At 48.6% G+C, this 17302-nt stretch overlaps 4 protein-coding genes across 6 annotated transcripts; 1 reads left to right on the forward strand and 3 right to left on the reverse strand.

Moving 5' to 3' along the window:
- Positions 1–6742: 6742 nt before the first annotated feature.
- SUB2 (Suppressor of the cold-sensitive snRNP biogenesis mutant brr1-1) lies at positions 6743–9251 on the reverse strand. 3 transcript variants are annotated; one of them, XM_058508314.1, is made up of 4 exons: positions 8792–9251; positions 7897–8307; positions 7487–7847; positions 6743–7436 (listed from the first exon to the last, which is right to left on the reverse strand). In XM_058508314.1, exons 1-4 carry the CDS (start codon positions 9027–9029, stop codon positions 6953–6955), a joined length of 1494 nt encoding a protein of 497 aa, XP_058355999.1. In that variant the 5' UTR covers positions 9030–9251; the 3' UTR covers positions 6743–6952. The 3 variants fall into 3 exon arrangements, with proteins under 3 accessions (XP_058355999.1, XP_058355998.1, XP_058355997.1); XM_058508313.1 differs by having other exon boundaries at positions 6743–7125; positions 7179–7847; XM_058508312.1 differs by having other exon boundaries at positions 7897–9251.
- Positions 9252–9306: 55 nt separating this feature from the next.
- On the forward strand, positions 9307–14858 carry ONS95_014651 (uncharacterized protein). The gene is made up of 3 exons (XM_058508315.1): positions 9307–10076; positions 10127–10924; positions 10986–14858. Exons 2-3 carry the CDS (start codon positions 10587–10589, stop codon positions 11635–11637), a joined length of 990 nt encoding a protein of 329 aa, XP_058356000.1. The 5' UTR covers positions 9307–10076; positions 10127–10586; the 3' UTR covers positions 11638–14858.
- On the reverse strand, positions 12168–14908 carry ONS95_014652 (uncharacterized protein; the record flags this gene model as incomplete). The annotated part of the gene is made up of 2 exons (XM_058508316.1): positions 12168–14802; positions 14853–14908. The coding sequence occupies 2 exons, from the start codon at positions 14906–14908 to the stop codon at positions 12168–12170; spliced, it is 2691 nt and encodes an 896-aa protein (XP_058356001.1).
- A 496-nt stretch (positions 14909–15404) lies between these two features.
- ONS95_014653 (uncharacterized protein) lies at positions 15405–16551 on the reverse strand (the record flags this gene model as incomplete). The annotated part of the gene is made up of 4 exons (XM_058508317.1): positions 15405–15779; positions 15825–16042; positions 16098–16369; positions 16424–16551. 4 exons carry the CDS (start codon positions 16549–16551, stop codon positions 15405–15407), a joined length of 993 nt encoding a protein of 330 aa, XP_058356002.1.
- Positions 16552–17302: the final 751 nt, after the last annotated feature.

Genomic DNA, 17302 nt, shown 5'->3' on the forward strand with positions numbered 1-17302 from the left:
TTGGTGCTGCCGCTGTGAGTAAAGTTGGCCGAGTGGCCTTCAGGTCGTCGCGTTCGTCTGTCGTGAATGGTTGTTGCTTTGGCTGCACTTACACCTCCTGTCTCGGCACCAAACGAAGGCTGATGCACTGGGCGGACGACCCTGGCAGGGGCAGAAGTGGCAGAGATAATGGGGTGCTAATAACGAGCGTGACGCCGCAAGAGATTGTGCCGGTCTCGAGCTGCAAATGGGGGCGCGGGCTGGGAGAGGACAGTAAAGAGCGTGTGTTCGAGGACTCCTGGCTGAGGAATGGGCCGACGAGAAGAGGGAGTTGTCGTCTGTCTGCGGATGGAGTGGAGGTATGGTGTGGTGTGGTTTTGGTATGGTGGTGGAAAGAGGGTGGGTGAGCAGGGCTGGCTCGCGTAGGACGACCAAAAGTGGCTGTCGACGTGTTGGATTGGCGGACAGGTAGATTACTTTAGCATCTGCTGCAGCAACAGGGCCATCGAGCTCAGGATCCCTGACGAAATATTGTCCGGTGGCTCGGTGCTGTTATGCTGTCCAGGGCGGCCAGAAAGGGACAAAAGGGGTCCTGGTGGCTGGTGGAGGAATCGAAGTTGTGTTGACTAGGAGAGAGCGATATCGAATTGGGTATCTTTGCAGTGGTGATCGCTCGCTCGATTCGACGCTGGACAGAGGAACCGCGATGGTGGGCAGGGCAGGGCAGGGCAGAGGAGCAGCGAAAGGAACGTCCGGGGAGAAAGGAAAGGTTGAGTACGTACGGATTGGCTCTCGTGGTGGTGGTGGGCTAGTGGTGCTGTGCTGTGCCCTGAATGCCAGATGCCTGGTGTGTTGCTTGCTGGTGTTCTCTCCCATGTTCTCTCCCTCTCTCACAAAGATACCTACCGACCTACCGCAGGGTCGGATGGGGCAGCTTAGATTACCCTACGAGCCTACCCACTCCCCGCTACCCCTGTGACTCCAGCTACACTACAGTACGGAGGGAAGAAAACTCAGCACACCCGTCCCAACAGAGCCGAAGGGATGCCTGCGCCTTCCTTGATCTGCTCAAGCCCTGCCTGCAAATTGTGGATATCAGACATCGATACTTCATGATCGCCGACCGGCCTTCTAGCTATTTTTCAATTTTCGCCTCCAAAGCATTATGAGCAGCAGCAGATCTGGTCTGATCTTGTACATTGTACAGGACAGCTGCCTCCAGATCATCGAGAGCGCGCAACTGCAAATATCACTACTATCCAGATCTGCCACAGCTCATGGATAGCCAGACACCAAGCCGTGTGTTTCTATTCTGTCCTATTCTCTTACATGGACAATGTTGAATTTGCTGGAACCCATGTCAAGTCATGATATTCAAATCCACAAGAACGAATATGGAAGACGCGGCTGACGGGCGAACAACTACCCAGAATTAAGCATTGTTTTGTATTCGGTCAATGTATTCATATATATATATATATACCAAAAGATGGCAGAGCCTCCGTAAGTAGGCCAGACTGGAGTGGGTATGGAGGAAATGGTCTTGAAGTTTTCTCCACATTCGACCAGTTATCGCACATTCACAAGTACCTACTTGGCAAGCTTGCGGAGGCTTTTCGTCGTCCCGAACAACAGTCGAAAATTCTTCCAATCACCTCGTTCTGCAATGTGAACACGAAGTACAAGACATACGAGATTCAATCAAGGAGTCTCTTCCAGTTGAGCTGAAATAAGCTTTACCGCTTGTCTTTGACAACATTTCAGACACAACAACATATGGATTGTCAAGTGTCTACAGCATTTGATTTGCGGCGGCCCGGTGGTGAATTCAGATTGCTTTACTTTGACTTATCTTTGCTCATGTTCATGTTCTCCTTCTTGCAGGTTGGTGGTGCCATATGCCCAAATGCTTTATTGCCCTTGCTCCATGGTCGACCCACTTTCCACCTTGCTGACGATATTTTGGGTTTGAGGCTTCAGCTTGGCAGGTCCTCCAGCACGGCCGTTCAATTACAGCGAGGAGCTGCTGCAGGGATAGATAACAGGCTGTGCACATTCACAAGATTGCGACAACAGGGGCAACCAGAATGTGCGATGGCTTCTGGACCTTGGCTTTGGTCAAACAGCCCGGAATCCGAATAGAAACCCGCTTCAAGTTATCCATCCAAACTCTGCTCGTCCGCCGCTGCTCCGTCACTCCGTGTCACTTTTTCTGTGAGCCTAGTTAAGACCAAGCTCGCATTCCGAACCTGAGGAACCATTCCCTGATTGGCTTGTTCCAATATATTTGTAGTCGGTGTCCTAAATTCCAGGTTCCCTCTCTGGCACGTCCCGGCATTCACGAACGACAACACGGAAACCACGCGTTTTGCGCCCATCTCCAAGCTCCACCGCGAAGCTTGATCATTTTTTCTTCTGGAGCTTCCACAGCCGTTCGCTCCCGCAAAGCTAGTGACCAAGGAACGGTGTGGTGCCACACGCCGTTGGTGCAGTAAATTAACTCTATGTCGTTTGTGTACTTTCCCTCGTCAAGCCTTAGCAAAAGGGCCCGCCTGGAATGGTTTGGACTTGGACCTTCCAATAATTCTCTATGGAACTGTCACCGGCTCACCCTTCTCATCTCTTTGAAATGGAGTCTCACACTCAAAACTCAAGACTTTTCTCACGAACAAGGGCTCCTATCAATGACGGCGTTTGTCTTAGATATTTTGCCAGGCTGTGATTTCTAGTGACCCACAATATGACAACAGGGCATTGCATACCAAACCGGTGCGGCCGTGCCATCTGCCCAGACATGACTATATTGGTCCCTTGCTCGTCCCATGTCCCATGGGCCATGGCTAGTTAGGATAAACGGGGGGAAAACTCAATTTCAAGCACGTCCTGCACACCGAAAACCGGTATTTTGCAGATAACGAGACAATGTCGATAAGCATACAGAAGTCAGCCCGAGTCCCCTTTTACTGCAATGTTGGCCGACGGCATGTCCGGAAAGCAAGTAGGTATTGAAATTCGGAATTCTGCGTCGGTCGCGTCCAGCCTCTGCTCTCCTTCCTCGGTTTACAACTTCACATCAACCTAATACGCGGTCTTAACTAACTTTTTGCAATTGGAAATTTCACGCAAAATGGTCATCTCACGAGAAAGAGATGTATGACGTTGTGCTTGGCATGCTGTTCATCCCCTGGCACTGCATTGTGCCACTTAGTACTGACGCGAAACACATTCCTGGCCACGGCGTCAGGTCGCGTTGTTGCTCACGAAGCCACGATTCTTGCACCCGCTTGCACGGTTCGTCAACCGGTCCAACCAATGTTACCATGTCCCGAGGCATATTATTATCATGTCCTTATGATGGTCAATACAAAGCAGCGACCAGTAGCTGTGGCTTTGTACCGAGTGGGGGTCCTAGATGAAAGATCATTAAGTGCAAGAATCAAATCCGTGACTGAGGCAGATGCTTCACGAGCCGTGAGCTGTTTGAAGCTCAAAGGAGTTTTCTCTTTTTGGGGGCGACACCTACGCAAAATTTTCAATACGCACGAGAGGTCAGCGAAGGACGGGGGCTTTCGACCTACGGAGTGTGTTGTCCAGAATTGACTTCAAGCTCTTCCAAAATATGCAGGGACAGACAGCCGAGAAGCCTCGTTTCGGGAATAGCTCACGAGCGGCCACTTTCAATCTATTTATATTCATCGCCACATCGGCCTACACAATTATCTTCTGAGACTGTTTGCTTGCTGGCCGCTGTTGCTCAGCACGACCGGTATATGAGCACAATACTTGCTTGTACAGTACAGTGCGAAATACGAATCTATACGGCCCCCCTAAACACTGCAGGAGAGCCCGTCTTTCTCGCACAGAAGTCACAATCATTGGATCGCGACCGCACCGAAATGCTCACCACACCATAAGCAGGGTCGTAGTCCTGAAAACCTACACAGGCTACCTTATCGGGGGCATCTAATATCCACTCAACAAGTCTAATTTTGCCCATTTTGCCCTCTGCTCTTCAATACCCTTCAGTTTTAGTAGACCAAAGCCGCGCAACACCACAATACCCAATCACCGAAGAAGCCGTTGAAAAATCTCGACACCACCCAGCAAATCGGACAACTCAAATAGGTCAAGTTCACAACTCTACTTGCTAGCTAGTAGCTACATTAGTCAATTGACAACTTCATCCCAAGGTGGACCTCCGTCCTGAGTGGAATACTTGCATCCAAGAGAAGGGTAAACTTAATACGTCTGTTCCGTGGTAAAGAACGAGGAAGCCCCCCGTAACGAAGCTTCAGAATCAAGATCTTTACCGCCCATTACAGAGAAGTGCAAGACCAAGAAACCGTAGGTTCGCGAACACCTCCCAAATGAGCTAGCCGCACTCCACAAACGGACACAGCTGGCGGATTTCTTTTAAATGCCATGCCTGGCAACGAATCTCCATGGTTCTTACTGGTAATCATTGCTGTCAAAAGCTCCTAGCCGTTGAAGTCGCATGGACCAGGGCTTCTTCCATCGCTTACCTATCTACAAGCCAGGGCTCTACCAAAATCCGCGCAAAAGTCCGTTCCGGTACTCGTCAACAATGATTGGGACACCATATCCGAGGTATCCGACTCAACAAAGCTTCAGAAGTGCCCCAAACCCCAGAACTCCAACAAAGTAAAGGAAGGTAGATCGCGATCGACGAATAATGCCCGTTACAATGGGGGTCTGACCAGTCGGAAGCATGGAGTTCGAAAGGGTTCCTGAAAGAGTTGCAACGCCAACGCCACCCTATTCTTAGTTTTATCAACTGCATCAACGACATCCTTCTTTTCCACACCGCAACCGACATGCCATTCTCTTTGGTCAATCCCCGGGCACGGGAAACAGCCATTCTTGGCGCCTTGCAAATCCCAAGCATAGGAGTGCTCGCGTGGCAAAATCCCATGCCGTCCTTCTCCAGCCCGTACCACTACCCCCTATTCCAGAAGCGGACCATGTCAACTGTCAAAACCTTGATTTTGGACAACCTAACAGCGTACCAAACTAGCTGCCGTGACTTAACGTCTCCCAATCACACCCTATGGAGTACATCGCCAAAAATCAAGACTCGGCCGTTTTGAGCCTTGAAGGTTAGCCAGGGGAGATATCTGAATGTTAGGATGAGGCAGGGTTTGTTCTTTGTGCTGTTCTCTGGTACCGTGTTACATCTTTGTCGAGGTCGACTTGTATTGCAATAATTAAGTACGATCTGAACAACGGAAAGCTCTGGTGTTGGATACTTGTTTAATTAGTGCATAAGAATCGCTTGGGGCCGCATACTTGGCTTCATGAAGAAATCTTGTTGTCAAGTGGTTATCGTGTGTTGCGGACGTGTTGTTCACTTGTCCCTTCATCTCACCTGCAAGCTTATTCTGTACTCTGTTGTCCATTGAATGTCTAGCTGCCTTGCCTCTTCAAACTCCCCGTTCTCCTTCTCCCCGCATACCCATCGACGATCTCCCGTACAAAGCCATCATGCAAGCACTGAAACCAAGATATTTCCCTAGCTGCAAATCCCCAGTCAATTTCCCAGCATGTGCCGTCCCAAGAGGCAAAACCAACATCAAGCTTGAATACTCCATCCGGGTCTTCAGAGCCAACAAAGCCTTACATGCCCATGCATCTGCAACCTCCAGGATGCGATTCCTTCCTCCATATATTCAGTTGGTTGCAATAACGGCGCTCCCGCCGGGAAGGTAACTCTCCGAGTGCAGAGCCCCTTCTGCTTCTATCCAATCGTGAATCAATTCGGTTCCAAGACCGAGGGTCGCACTCGGATGCATGTTTTTTTAGTTTTATGGTATTCATTTCGTGGCTGCTATTGAGAAACAAAAGCGAGCTACTTGCCACATAGATGAGCCCTATATCTCAGTGTTGGCTAAGATAAGATCAAAATTTGGCGCTTATGCAGGCACATATAGCAGCACAAGCAGAATCGTATACAAGCTCTCATATGACACATCTGTCAAGAGATCACCATTGCCCCTTCCTTCTTGCCACGAACGGAACACGAGCTTATAGTAGTGGAAAGGAAGAACTCCGTACCAAGATAGCAGTCTCAACGACCACTGCCTATACTTCCGAATACCATCCAATGGACTTAAACATACCCTGCAGTGCTAGTAAACAGATGAGCCGATGAATACTTCGTCCGCCTCCTCCTCGATCTGTCTACCATGGTCGAGTCACACGGGAGAATTTCATCTGCCGCGTACCATAACTCTTCAGTAGCTGACCACTTTTTATCTTGTCATCTCGCCCCAAAAGTTCCTTGCTCATCTCCCAAGTCCCTTGGCCCCTTTTCCCCTTTTCCCCCACATCCTGCGAACCTCATACCGACTCTCGGTGCAGTAACAAGGGCTCTCAGCCAACTACAGCGTACATTGCCGGAGCTTCTACTCCGTAAATGACTCTTCGCGAGCACGTCAACAGTTTTGTGGGGTCCGCATCGAAGCGTCGTCATTTCCTAGTCACGTCGACTTGTACTGACAAGCGAGAGAAAGCAAATAGACTCGACGAGAAGCATTGAATGGTCTCAACCTCCTTGAGAATTCAGCCTGTCTCCCTCCGAACCTTCGTCTCGGTGTCCTTGGATTTATACAAGCAAACAACCGATACAGCACGGGATTGGTGAAAACAGTCAGTCGTGGCATGCCAGGCAGATGCTTTCACGACTAGAGAGAAGACACGAATCAATATACAAGTAGGAAGATATTCATGTCTCAAGAAGAACTTTTCTATTCATTGATTGCTTGCCCTGTTTGTTGCCCACTAGCAGTACCATTCAACCCATGATGTCCATCCCATATTCGAATCCCGGTTGCCCTGGACAGTATGGAAAGTGAAAGTCTCCATCGTGGTACATCTCGACCACCAGCATCCATTTTTTTCCGTTTAGTTCGCAAGCATAGAAACCCAGAAGCTCATATCATAAAGACGACGCATCTCAACCATAACGGGCAAGGAAATCAGAAATCAGAAAGCGGAAGAGCGGAACGAGTACATTTTTGGCGTCTTGTCCCAAAGCAGAATCCGGAAGCAGACCTTCGATTGGGGATCTCCCGAAATCTCTAATTGGCCATATAGATACTGGAGTCGATACCCTCAGCAGGGAATGCTCTACAAAGGCCGTTAGCAATGTGTATCTGCGGAGAAGGGAATAATCTACGTACGGAATATCTGCTTCGAAGCGCTTCTCAACCGATTTCAACACCTCTTCATCAGTCTCGCTACTCACGAACGAAATCGAAAGACCCTTGGTACCGAACCGACCAGCACGACCGACACGATGAAGATAGGAATCAGCATCAGCAGGGAGGTCGTAGTTGATGGCCAAATTGATGCGCTCAATGTCGATACCACGTCCGAAAACGTCCGTGGCAACGCAAATACGCTCTTGGAAATCCTTGAACGCCTTGTAGCGCTTAATTCTGTCGACAAGTTAGAATTGAAGGACATTAGAAGAAGGTGAAAAACATACCTCTCCTCTTGGCTGACACCGGAATGGACTGCAACCGATGGGAAGTTGCACTCTTTCAAGAGCTTATCCAACTCCGTGGCTCGCACAGTTGACTTGACGAAGATGATAGCTTGGTTGAACTGTAAATCGTCAAGGAGCTCGTTGAGCTTGCGGTTCTTCTCCTTCTCGTCGAGCTTGATGAAGAACTGATTGAGACCATGGAGTGTGAGAGTCTTTTCATCGTCGACATAGATCTCGAGGGGGTTTTGCATGAACTTCTTGCAGATAGGTCGAACTTCCTGAGAAAGGGTGGCGCTGAACATCATGACTTGCTTTTGAGTAGGTGTGGCGCGGAAAATCTCCTGAACATCACGGCGCATATCTGGCAGACTTAGCGAGATGGACAAAGCGGAATTTGGGAGTATCCTTACCGATCTGATCCAGCATCTTATCACACTCATCCAGAACAAAGATTTTGCAGCTGCCCAATCGCAGGAACTTGTCACGGACTAGAGCGTTCAAGCGACCGGGTGTGGCAACGATGATATGTGGGTGTGTATCTTTATTCTTCAAAATCTCGGCATCCTTCTGGATGGGAGTTCCACCATAGAAGACAGAGGTCTTGACATCGGGCATATATTTGCTGAATCTTGCATACTCATTCTTGATCTGGTATGCTAACTCACGAGTGTGACACATGATGAGGACGGATGTTTCACCATTGACAGGCTCGATTTGCTGAAGACTGGTGAGGACGAAGATGGCGGTTTTACCAAGACCGGACTTGGCCTGGCAGAGAACGTCCGTTCCGAGGATTGCTTGAGGAATACAAACTTGCTGAACTGTAGAGTAAATCGAGCCGATGTTAGATCAAAGTGTTCTCCAAGTGCATAAATGTGGTAGGTGCAAAAGATCGCAACGTCCGTCCATCCGCATATAGAACCCACGATACATCATCCCATACCAGAAGAAAACAATATCGGCGCAGAGGTGCGAGATGCCTTTAAAGGTTCAAATCGTCGCTCGAAAGAGGCAGGCAAATATGTGAAGCCTCGAAATCGAGCCGATCCTGGATGTCTCTTGGCTTCGCCGCCTTATGCTTTTTTCCAACCTTGGCCGAAGCCTCAAACCCATCTTGAGAAATCTGCTTTCGCAGAACATCTCTCTCCACACCACTTGCCTAGGTCTACACCCAGCCGATAGAGACATTCCAGGATCGATCATGATTCGATACAGGATTGCCAGATTTTTTATTTTGCTTGCGAGATGGACGGACGCGCGGTGGAACGACAACGATGGGGCTTGGGGATGAAAGTTATGACTGACCCTCCGAAGGATGTTCGAAACCGCAATCCGTAATGGCACGCAGAAGCTCGGGCTTCAATAAGAAATCTCGGAAACCAGTGGAGTGGATGCCGACGTAGGAACCTTTCTTGTCGGTTGTACCTCCCGAGACTGCCAACTCTCCCTTCTTTGCGCCACCGTTTGCGCCGGCTGCAGGTGCTGCGTCGTTGGTTCCGAGCTCCTCATCGGAGTAATCGATGAGATCTTCTTCGGTGGCCATGTTGACGGTCGTGAGTTTAGGCTGCGAGGGTTTGTGTACAGAACTGACGCGACGATAACGGTCGCAGATGCTGTGAAAAGGGTAGGTATCGCAAGCTAGATCGTGAACAACGATCGAGGATATGGAAATAGAGAGGAACTGAGAGAGTTGCTTGTTGATGCAAACGTTGAAGGAGGATGAGTGGGAAGGGAGACGTGGTCCAGGCTGCGAGAAGGGATTGAGGTGAGCGCGATTCAAGATCCCGGCTCCAGATGCGCTAGGCTTATAATTGATTAGTCTACACAATTCACAATGAGGCTGATATTGGCGTCTTGCGGATCACTTTTCAATTGCGAAAATCATCTCGAACTTGGACAACCAACGTGACAAATATTATTTCTTTCAGAAGGCCCTGGGGAATCTGTCGCACGGCGTAGCCGCTCCCCATCATGGCAAAACCCAAAACTGGCAGTGTACCAAACAAGGCATTGTACAGCAGGGTATCCTATCTTTACCAAGCAGCAGCATACATGGCGACTCAGCAACAGTTCTCCCGGTCCACGGGGTGTCGATCGACGGCAGACGCTGAACATCATTCCAAGCAGACTTTTGAGACTACGCCAGAGATACTTTCAAATCCTCGAGTGTCTCCATCGCAACCTGCTTCCAGACGTTTGGTATCCGAACTACGAACTGTCTCTCACAAAGTCTTGATGCGGATGTCGCCTGTCATGAAGCATTCACTATGCAAGAACTGCGATACAATGATGATAGATGGGTCTACGTGCAAGAATGTGATTGAGAATAGGAGTAAGGGTGGCAAGAAGCCGTGGGCAGATATCCTTGTAAGGAGATGTAATACTTGCGGGCTGGAGAAACGGTTGCCGTTAAATTCAGCGAGGCAAAAGAGGCGGCGCCAAAGGCAGCCGCCAGAGGCTGCTGAAGTAGACAACAGTCTTTCTTGAGTTTAGCGGAGAGCAGGTCATTGAATGTGGAATAAAGGGCCAATGCGTCTCGAGAGTGACGGACAAGCTCAACACGCTGGGCAATTGATGACTCTCAAGCGAGGCAAGTTTGACTGAAACATTTCTGCAAGTAAATCATTAACATGCAGTTAGAATCCTGGGGATTTAAAAGCCCCGAATGTCCCAGATGTGCCTTACATGTCAGCTTGTGCGGCGAGCTCAGGCTCTCAAGCTACTGACTGCAGATGTAAGATGGTATGAGGTTCTCCCAGGTCCGCAAGGTACTTTCGAAGTCTTTCTTGCTAGTTGTGCTTGCAAAGTGCAGTTGATAATCCCCCAAATACCAGAATATCGAAGATATGGTCTGCAGCTCCTGTATTGGCTCTGTCCAAACTGGAGAGATGCTCCTTCCTAAAGCTTCAGAACCCGCGCACATCTAAAGAGCATCCTGTGCTCTGCACTGAATGTATTTTCTACAATCAATGCATCCCGCAAATTAAGTCATTCTTTTGGCCTTCAAATATTCTTATGTTCATTCTGTGAATTATACGTTCATTCCACTTGGTGCACCTCCTCGACGTCTTCGAGACAATCAGTTCTACGCACTACTTCCATGGTCATTTGTGTCGAAATTCTCACCAAAAACATGGCTACGGATTTTAAAAATCGTCGTGAACGCAACAGCACCAATCCAGATCAACCCCCTGTTCAACCACTCAGCGATATGTACCAATCTGTCATCCCAAACGCTCCCATCAGCCACGGAATCAATACAAGGGCTTTGGAAAAGGCGCCTGAGCAAGAATCATCTGCAAGTGCTCAATCCTCCTTGCAACGAGGTGATGTGGGCTCCAAGAGTTCGGATGGACCAGCATCTTCTACAAGCCCAACTCTTCGAGCACCTTCTCAGAGCTCGCAATCGGACTCAGACCATGACAGTACCACTATCCAGTGAGTTTGTCAAGATAGCCTTGGACGTCTACGCGCACTCTTTAATATATTCATTCGCCAGGTCAACCGGCCAATTTGACTTTCGAGGCCTACCTGCAGAGCTCCGCGTGATCATTTACTCCTTCGTGTGGCCTTGCAACATCAAATCCAGCGCGTTGCTCCATACACTAGCTCATGATAGCAAGCTTGAAAAGCATGATCTGAAGATAGCAGAAAGGTACCACGGACAGCACCACAGTTTTACCGTCACGGCGATGAACTTCGAGGCATTCAAGGCCATGCGAATAAGTATGGAACGCATCACGAACATCACAATAAGGAGAGACTGTTCAGTTATGTACCGAAGTGCTGGGTTTCCCACCTTGTCTGGTTGTCACTGCACTTGGAGAAATTACTTCGAAACAATAAAGATTCACAATATACAAGACCCAGAATCTGTTGATTCTCGGGCGCACCCACGGGATGACCTCGTACGCATTCTCATCAGAGCCGCCCAATATGGCAATGGCGGTCCTACCACACTAATCATTACGACGGAAAGTTGCAACCCGTTTTCGAGTCGCAACAGAGACTTGGTGCATGAGATGTTCAGTTGGATCAGTGTTGGTCTAGGCTTCATTGGTGCTTATAAAGAGTTGAGCGGCGGTACTGTGCTCCACGCTGCCTGGAGCAATGGTGCTCCCCTGACATGGTCAAGATTGGATGGACGATGACGGATAAGGAATGGTATAGAGCGATAGCAGTAAGGTTATGGGAAACATATTACCATAGTGTCTGTTTCTGGGTACTTAGATACTCGTTCCAAGCGCCGGTCAAATCTTTCAAAGTGGAGTGTTTATCGTTGACAGCTTGCATTTCACGAAGATGAGTGAACCCACATATCAGCCACCCCTGGTGCAAAACCAACAGCATCAGTGCCTCAAAACGACGAGAGCTATGTCCGGGATCGTTATGGGACCTTTCCGGGGTCACATCTGATGAAAAACCAGCCAAAATCCAGCACTGGTCCTCAAGTGATTGATAATGGGTGTGAATTGAGCAGTAACTGCCAAGTCCAATGATCCTAAGGTAAAACAATCGGAAAACACAAATATTTTACCCGAGATTTTATTCATTTGCTGGGGAGGTTCAAAAATGTCTGAAATCTGTTGAGGGCACAAAACATCTCGCGTATACTGAAGCGTAGTTCAAAGAACAGTCTGGATGACTATTGAGTTTACAGCAGATACTGATTAAGTCCACATCAAACGACCTCCCACCTCGCCAACCTTCCCATCTTCTCCCCCGCGTTCCTAACAATGCAAAACCGCCCGTCCTTCCCTTTCCCATCCCTCCTCAACCCCTCTAAAACCTTCTCCACGACCACACTTCCCACCGCAACTCCCTTCCCTTCTGCCAGATTAAACTCCCCCGTTGTTACAAACCCAATGAGGTCCTCCTCATCTGGGACAAGCGGGAAGTCTTCTTCGTGGTTTCCAGTTAGGAATTGCGAGTATTGGCAAGGTGGTTCTTGTAGCAGAGATCGAGCGAGGAGTTGGATTCGCTGAGGGAGAGGCGTGTTCAGTGGGATCCGGGTGGGGAATTTTGCCGCTTTGGCTTTGGGGTTGAGTGGGAGTTTAGAGTGGGCGGGTGGCGGGAGAAGGGCGAGCCATTGCTCACGGGTACTAGGTGGTGGAGCGCTGGTTAAAGATGGTTCGGACTCTATCGATGAGGGATGTTCCGCTATTTTGGGCAGGCGGTATATTCGAGCTGACGGCAATGCGATTCCTTTGGTGACTAGAGTGATGCGAAATGTGGCAACTGCATTTTGCTGTAGCAGCTGACTCTCATATGAGGAAAGGAGACTTTTGAAAGTTTTGCTTGGAATATGGTGCAGTGGCACCTCGCGTTTTGATGTGGTCGCCTTCGATTTCTCAGTTTCTTGAGCTGCATCTATCAGATCAATGCTAGCCGTTAACAGTGGCACGCCAACGACTCTTTCAAAGTCAGAGGCCCATCCTCGACCAATTTCTCCCTTTCTCCCGGCCCCAAGGTCAAGAGAATCCCATTCCACCCTCTTACCCTTCGGCCGCTTATCCCAATTGGCTTTTCTCTTCAGTCTTTCATCCAGCTCCCACTGGAAGCCGGAAGCAGTGCCAGGGAAATCTGTAGGAAAATAGGGAACGCCTTGTTCAAAATGGACCTGGCGAAGCTCTTGCAGGCCACCAAATCGGGGATTGTTGCCAGAGGACAAAGGGCAGTGCATCAACCCATACCAAATCGGCAAGATACATTTCCAAGGTGCCAGAAGTATCCAAGTGCCTTGTGCGGAGCCTGATGAGACTGATCTGGAAGCGATCAGTGTGATTGGTATTCTTGGGTCGCTTTCTAGACAAGAGGGGTAATCTCCCGGCTTCGCAATAGCTTTCCTTCGATTGAGTGCTTTCTGAGAGGGAAGCCGTGTTGCCTTAAATCTTGCTTCGCGGTCAAATAATGCTGATGATCCTGTTGATCGATCTACGGGCCAAGACGAGGCCATTTCCAAGAGCTTGAAATTGGCTTCTTCGTCGCTGGTGCTCGGTAGCTTGACTGGCCTGGGTGGATATCGAATCCGAGGGTCCATTACGGGGAAACTCAATACAGAATTAGATGGCAGTGATCCAGGATTTGTAATTCCAAGTAAGGCCTTAAAAGCTCTCGCATGCTCTTCTGACTCATCGTATGGATGCAGAACACTTAGTAGAGCTTCAGTTGAAGACGGCCCAACGATCTCAATGCTTCCAATCTCGAAGCGGAGATCTTCGATATGGACTATGGGGCGCTGGAGCTTCGACAAACGAAGAACTTCTGTCCATACTTCAATAAAAGCAGCAGGATGTATCCTGACAAATATTCGAGACTGTTTCGCCTTCTTTTGCGAGGTTTCATCACTTTCCGTACCAGACGGTGGGGGGGACCATAAGACAGTAGCGGGACTGACGACAATAGATTTCTCCTTCACTTCCCTAGTCAACCACCCAGTCCAGCTTCGCTTCCCTTCTCTCCATTTTGTGCCCCTTGCATCCCAGAGTGCCTCCTCTTTAATACCGACAGCCTTGAGAAGCTTTTGTAGACTTGCTTCAGGCCCTTCTAAACCAATCGTGCTCATGTAGCTCATATCCCAGCATACAGCTCCCCTTACTCCACTGGCTCGATGAGTAGGTCTATATGATTTCTGGGTCGAAGTAAGCGGAATAGCAAATCTCCAAAGTGGATCCTTGGGCTCGGTCATTGTCGCCCTTTTCGCATGCCACAAGTGAGTAGGCAACCAGGTCTTGTGTATCTGCCTCTTCCTAAACTTTGACCTGGGCTTCGGCGGGTCGTTCAACGCATTCTTTCGGATCTTGGGTCGTGGTTCTCGGGCCTCTATTCTGACATCACCGATCTTCTTCTCTTTCACAGCTCCCTTCTTTGCTGCCAAAATGCCGAGTCGCTTTGCAGTCTCCGCCCGCAGTCTGGCCCGTGGGTTTCCTGGCTTTCTAGTCCTTGAGTTGACAGTTGGTGTATTATCGTCTCTCATCTCTTTGGCCGCCCTCTTCTGCAGTCTCTTCGGCACTCTCTTAACATTGTGGCTAGCTGTTCGTCTGCGGAGATCGCGTGGAACCTGCTGAAATGCCCTCGTTGTCCCGCTATTCTTCGACTTTTGCATGCCATCTTGTAATGCTTTGATCTCGAAGTCGCGTGACTTGAGAAAAGACTGTAAGTCTAGCTCCCCGTTGTTTAAAGCTCCATCTGGAGAGCTTGTCAAAATTGATCGCGCGTCATACTTGACGCGTTTAAAGTTGCGCCCTTTGCTTGGCTTGTTTTGGCTGCTGGAAGAGGAATTAGGAGCATCTTTACGCTTCCTATTCCCGCTGTTACTGGCAAAATTAGTCTCCGAATTTGAGTTTTTGAGTGGCATTGTCTGTACAGCGACGTCGGCTCTTCTCCATGGTGTTGTCCCTCTAGCCAAAATAAAGTTCTCATCTGAAAGATTCTGCTGCTCGTCACCGCTTTGGACACTGTGAGGCGGGTCTTGGCACTCGCTTCTTGAATCAAAGCAGCCTGTTCCAAGGTTGACCTAAACAGGTGGAACTACACGGGCTCAGCAGTTGGTTGTCATGGTCGAAGTGAAGGTCAAGGTGGTGTGTTTGTTGCTGCTATAGATCTCTTAGTAATATTAGCGTCTGAACTACACTGCTCTCGGTTGGTACGCATTAAGACAGTGAGATCTAGACTGATATTAGGGAACCGTTCCACGTGTATCTGAAGCCACAGGGACTCAGGGAGTGACAAGTCAATTCTATTAAGCATAGAAAATTTAGTATCAGCGTAGGTAAAATATGGAAACAAATTTGTTCGCAGAGTAACTATGAAACAGCTTTGTCATGACGCCTTTCCTCCATCTATGCACTACAGAGTTTAGTGCATCCACCGCAACATCCTATTGTGCACCGTCGTCCCTATCAAAAACGAGTCGACGCTACAAGGAAGCAATTTCGATGCTTGCAAACCAGGGATGTTCCAATGCCTGACGAGCTGTAAGCCGCTGTGAGGGATCCAGATGATTCAACCCTCGAATTAAGTCCTTGAATGTCGAGTCAACATCTGTCCAATCTGAGAACTGCACATATGGGATGTAGTCCGCCCGTCGCTCCTCCCAAAGCATTCCAAGAACCTCACAGTTCACTTCTTCATCACCGACGTGCTTCATAAGCCCTTTCAACCCTTCTTTGTCTCCAAAATACGATATTTGTCGTTGCAGGCGAATCAACGCAGGAAGTGTGCCTTTCGAAAGGTGCAATTTGAAGTCATCATCAATCCCTTGTATGACACGCTCAAGGACAGCATAGAGGCACTATTATGTTAGCCAAGAAGCTTTCTGCTCAGATTAGGCACTTACGACTAGTCCGAATGAGTATAAGTCGGATGGTTTGTTGAGCTCTCCCTTAAAGTGTCCCTCTGGGCTGCGCCAGTTCTCATTTCCAGCTAACATTCCTTTGATACAGCTAGGCTTTGGGAGATACGCTGCATTTTCAAGATCGGAGATTTGCACCTGTTCCACTATAACTTCTTCGTCAACATGACGATAATCGACCAAGATGTTGTCAGGCTTGATATCTAAAGAGGTTCAGTCAATCATTTAACTGTGCGGAGGATGGAATCGTTGGATCACCTAAATGTACAATATCCTGGTCGTGAATATCTGCAATTCCTTGTAAAGTAGCTTTGAGGATCTCTTTCCTAGCTCGGACAGAGATTCGCTTCCGAACTAGACTTAAAAAATCATCATTCAGGTATTTGTACACAAATATACGTTGTTCAGGGATGGTATCCAATGGTAAGCGAATGCGGGGAGATCGAGGAAGCCTTAGTCGAATGTTCTCATTAAAAGCTGAGAATATAGTTTCCGGGATGTCTTTCAAGATGAAATCATCGTTCCCAGATCTGCAGGAGTATTAGTTACAACAAAATGCATACGATATGGAAGGTTGCTCGAACGATGCTAACCAAACGCGGCCTAGGTGTGGTCTTTCCTGGATCAACTTTTTGAATAGATAACAACGTCCAGTTGAGCCAGCCAAACCAAGGGGCTTCGATACTGCCAATATCCTGTTCGTTGATGGCATACCTTTCTTGAAGAAATTGAAGGTAATAGTTGAAAGTACGAACCACGTAAGATAGGGAAAGTATTTACTTTTCGAGTCTTGGCACCACGTGCAGAGCACCGCCAAGCGACCACAGCACCCGACTGCGCTGCAAATGCTTCTCAAAATCTTGACGTCAAAGCGTGGACTGCATCATCCTTCTTACTAAATCTTTGACTTCTCCATTCCATTCCCTTCCTTCGGATACACCATACAGCAGCCACTCCGCAAGAGCCAGTTCAAATTCCCAACGTGGTGAATACCCACCCTCGTCCAAGTGCGTCCAGTAAAGGCTGCAAAATGGCAACGCCAGTTGCTGCCATAGCACACCTAGTGACACTGGCCGCAGCTGCAGCTGTGCTTGGACTTTCTGGAAACACATCAACCAGAAGAGTGTTATAGACTGTGTAGAAGTAAGTCCCCCAAAAGCCTTGGATGAATTGCAATATCAAAAGAATTGAGATATGAACATGGAATACCACTGCCCATCCGTACCCTATCAATGTTAGTGTGGAAATCAAAAGGATCCAATAGCTGCCTTTCGTCCTCGCTTTTTCGATTGGAAATGTGGTCAATTCATCACCCGCAACAAAATCCACAGTCCAACCGATCTGTTTCGCCGTTATTTTGTAGTTGTGATCCATGATCTTCCCTACGCAATACCCACCGATGATTATGCCAGCTCCTCGTGGCAGGTAAGTGAGACCGATCTGAAGCTCATTTAAGCTTATGT

Source organism: Cadophora gregata (assembly GCF_030347475.1).
Source record: "Cadophora gregata isolate MNR1 chromosome Unknown scaffold_9, whole genome shotgun sequence".
Classification (NCBI taxonomy): domain Eukaryota; kingdom Fungi; phylum Ascomycota; class Leotiomycetes; order Helotiales; family Ploettnerulaceae; genus Cadophora; species Cadophora gregata.

Coding starts and splice junctions, on each gene's coding strand:
- SUB2 (XM_058508314.1), bottom strand. CDS start 9,029: ATGGCCACCGAAGAAGATCTCATCGATTACTCCGATGAGGAGCTCGGA. Junction 7,848..7,896: donor TAAGATGCTGGATCAGATCG/GTAAGGATACTC, acceptor TAAGTCTGCCAG/ATATGCGCCGTGATGTTCAG. Junction 7,437..7,486: donor GGTGTCAGCCAAGAGGAGAG/GTATGTTTTTCA, acceptor ACTTGTCGACAG/AATTAAGCGCTACAAGGCGT.
- ONS95_014651 (XM_058508315.1), top strand. CDS start 10,587: ATGGTCATTTGTGTCGAAATTCTCACCAAAAACATGGCTACGGATTTT. Junction 10,925..10,985: donor CATGACAGTACCACTATCCA/GTGAGTTTGTCA, acceptor TTCATTCGCCAG/GTCAACCGGCCAATTTGACT.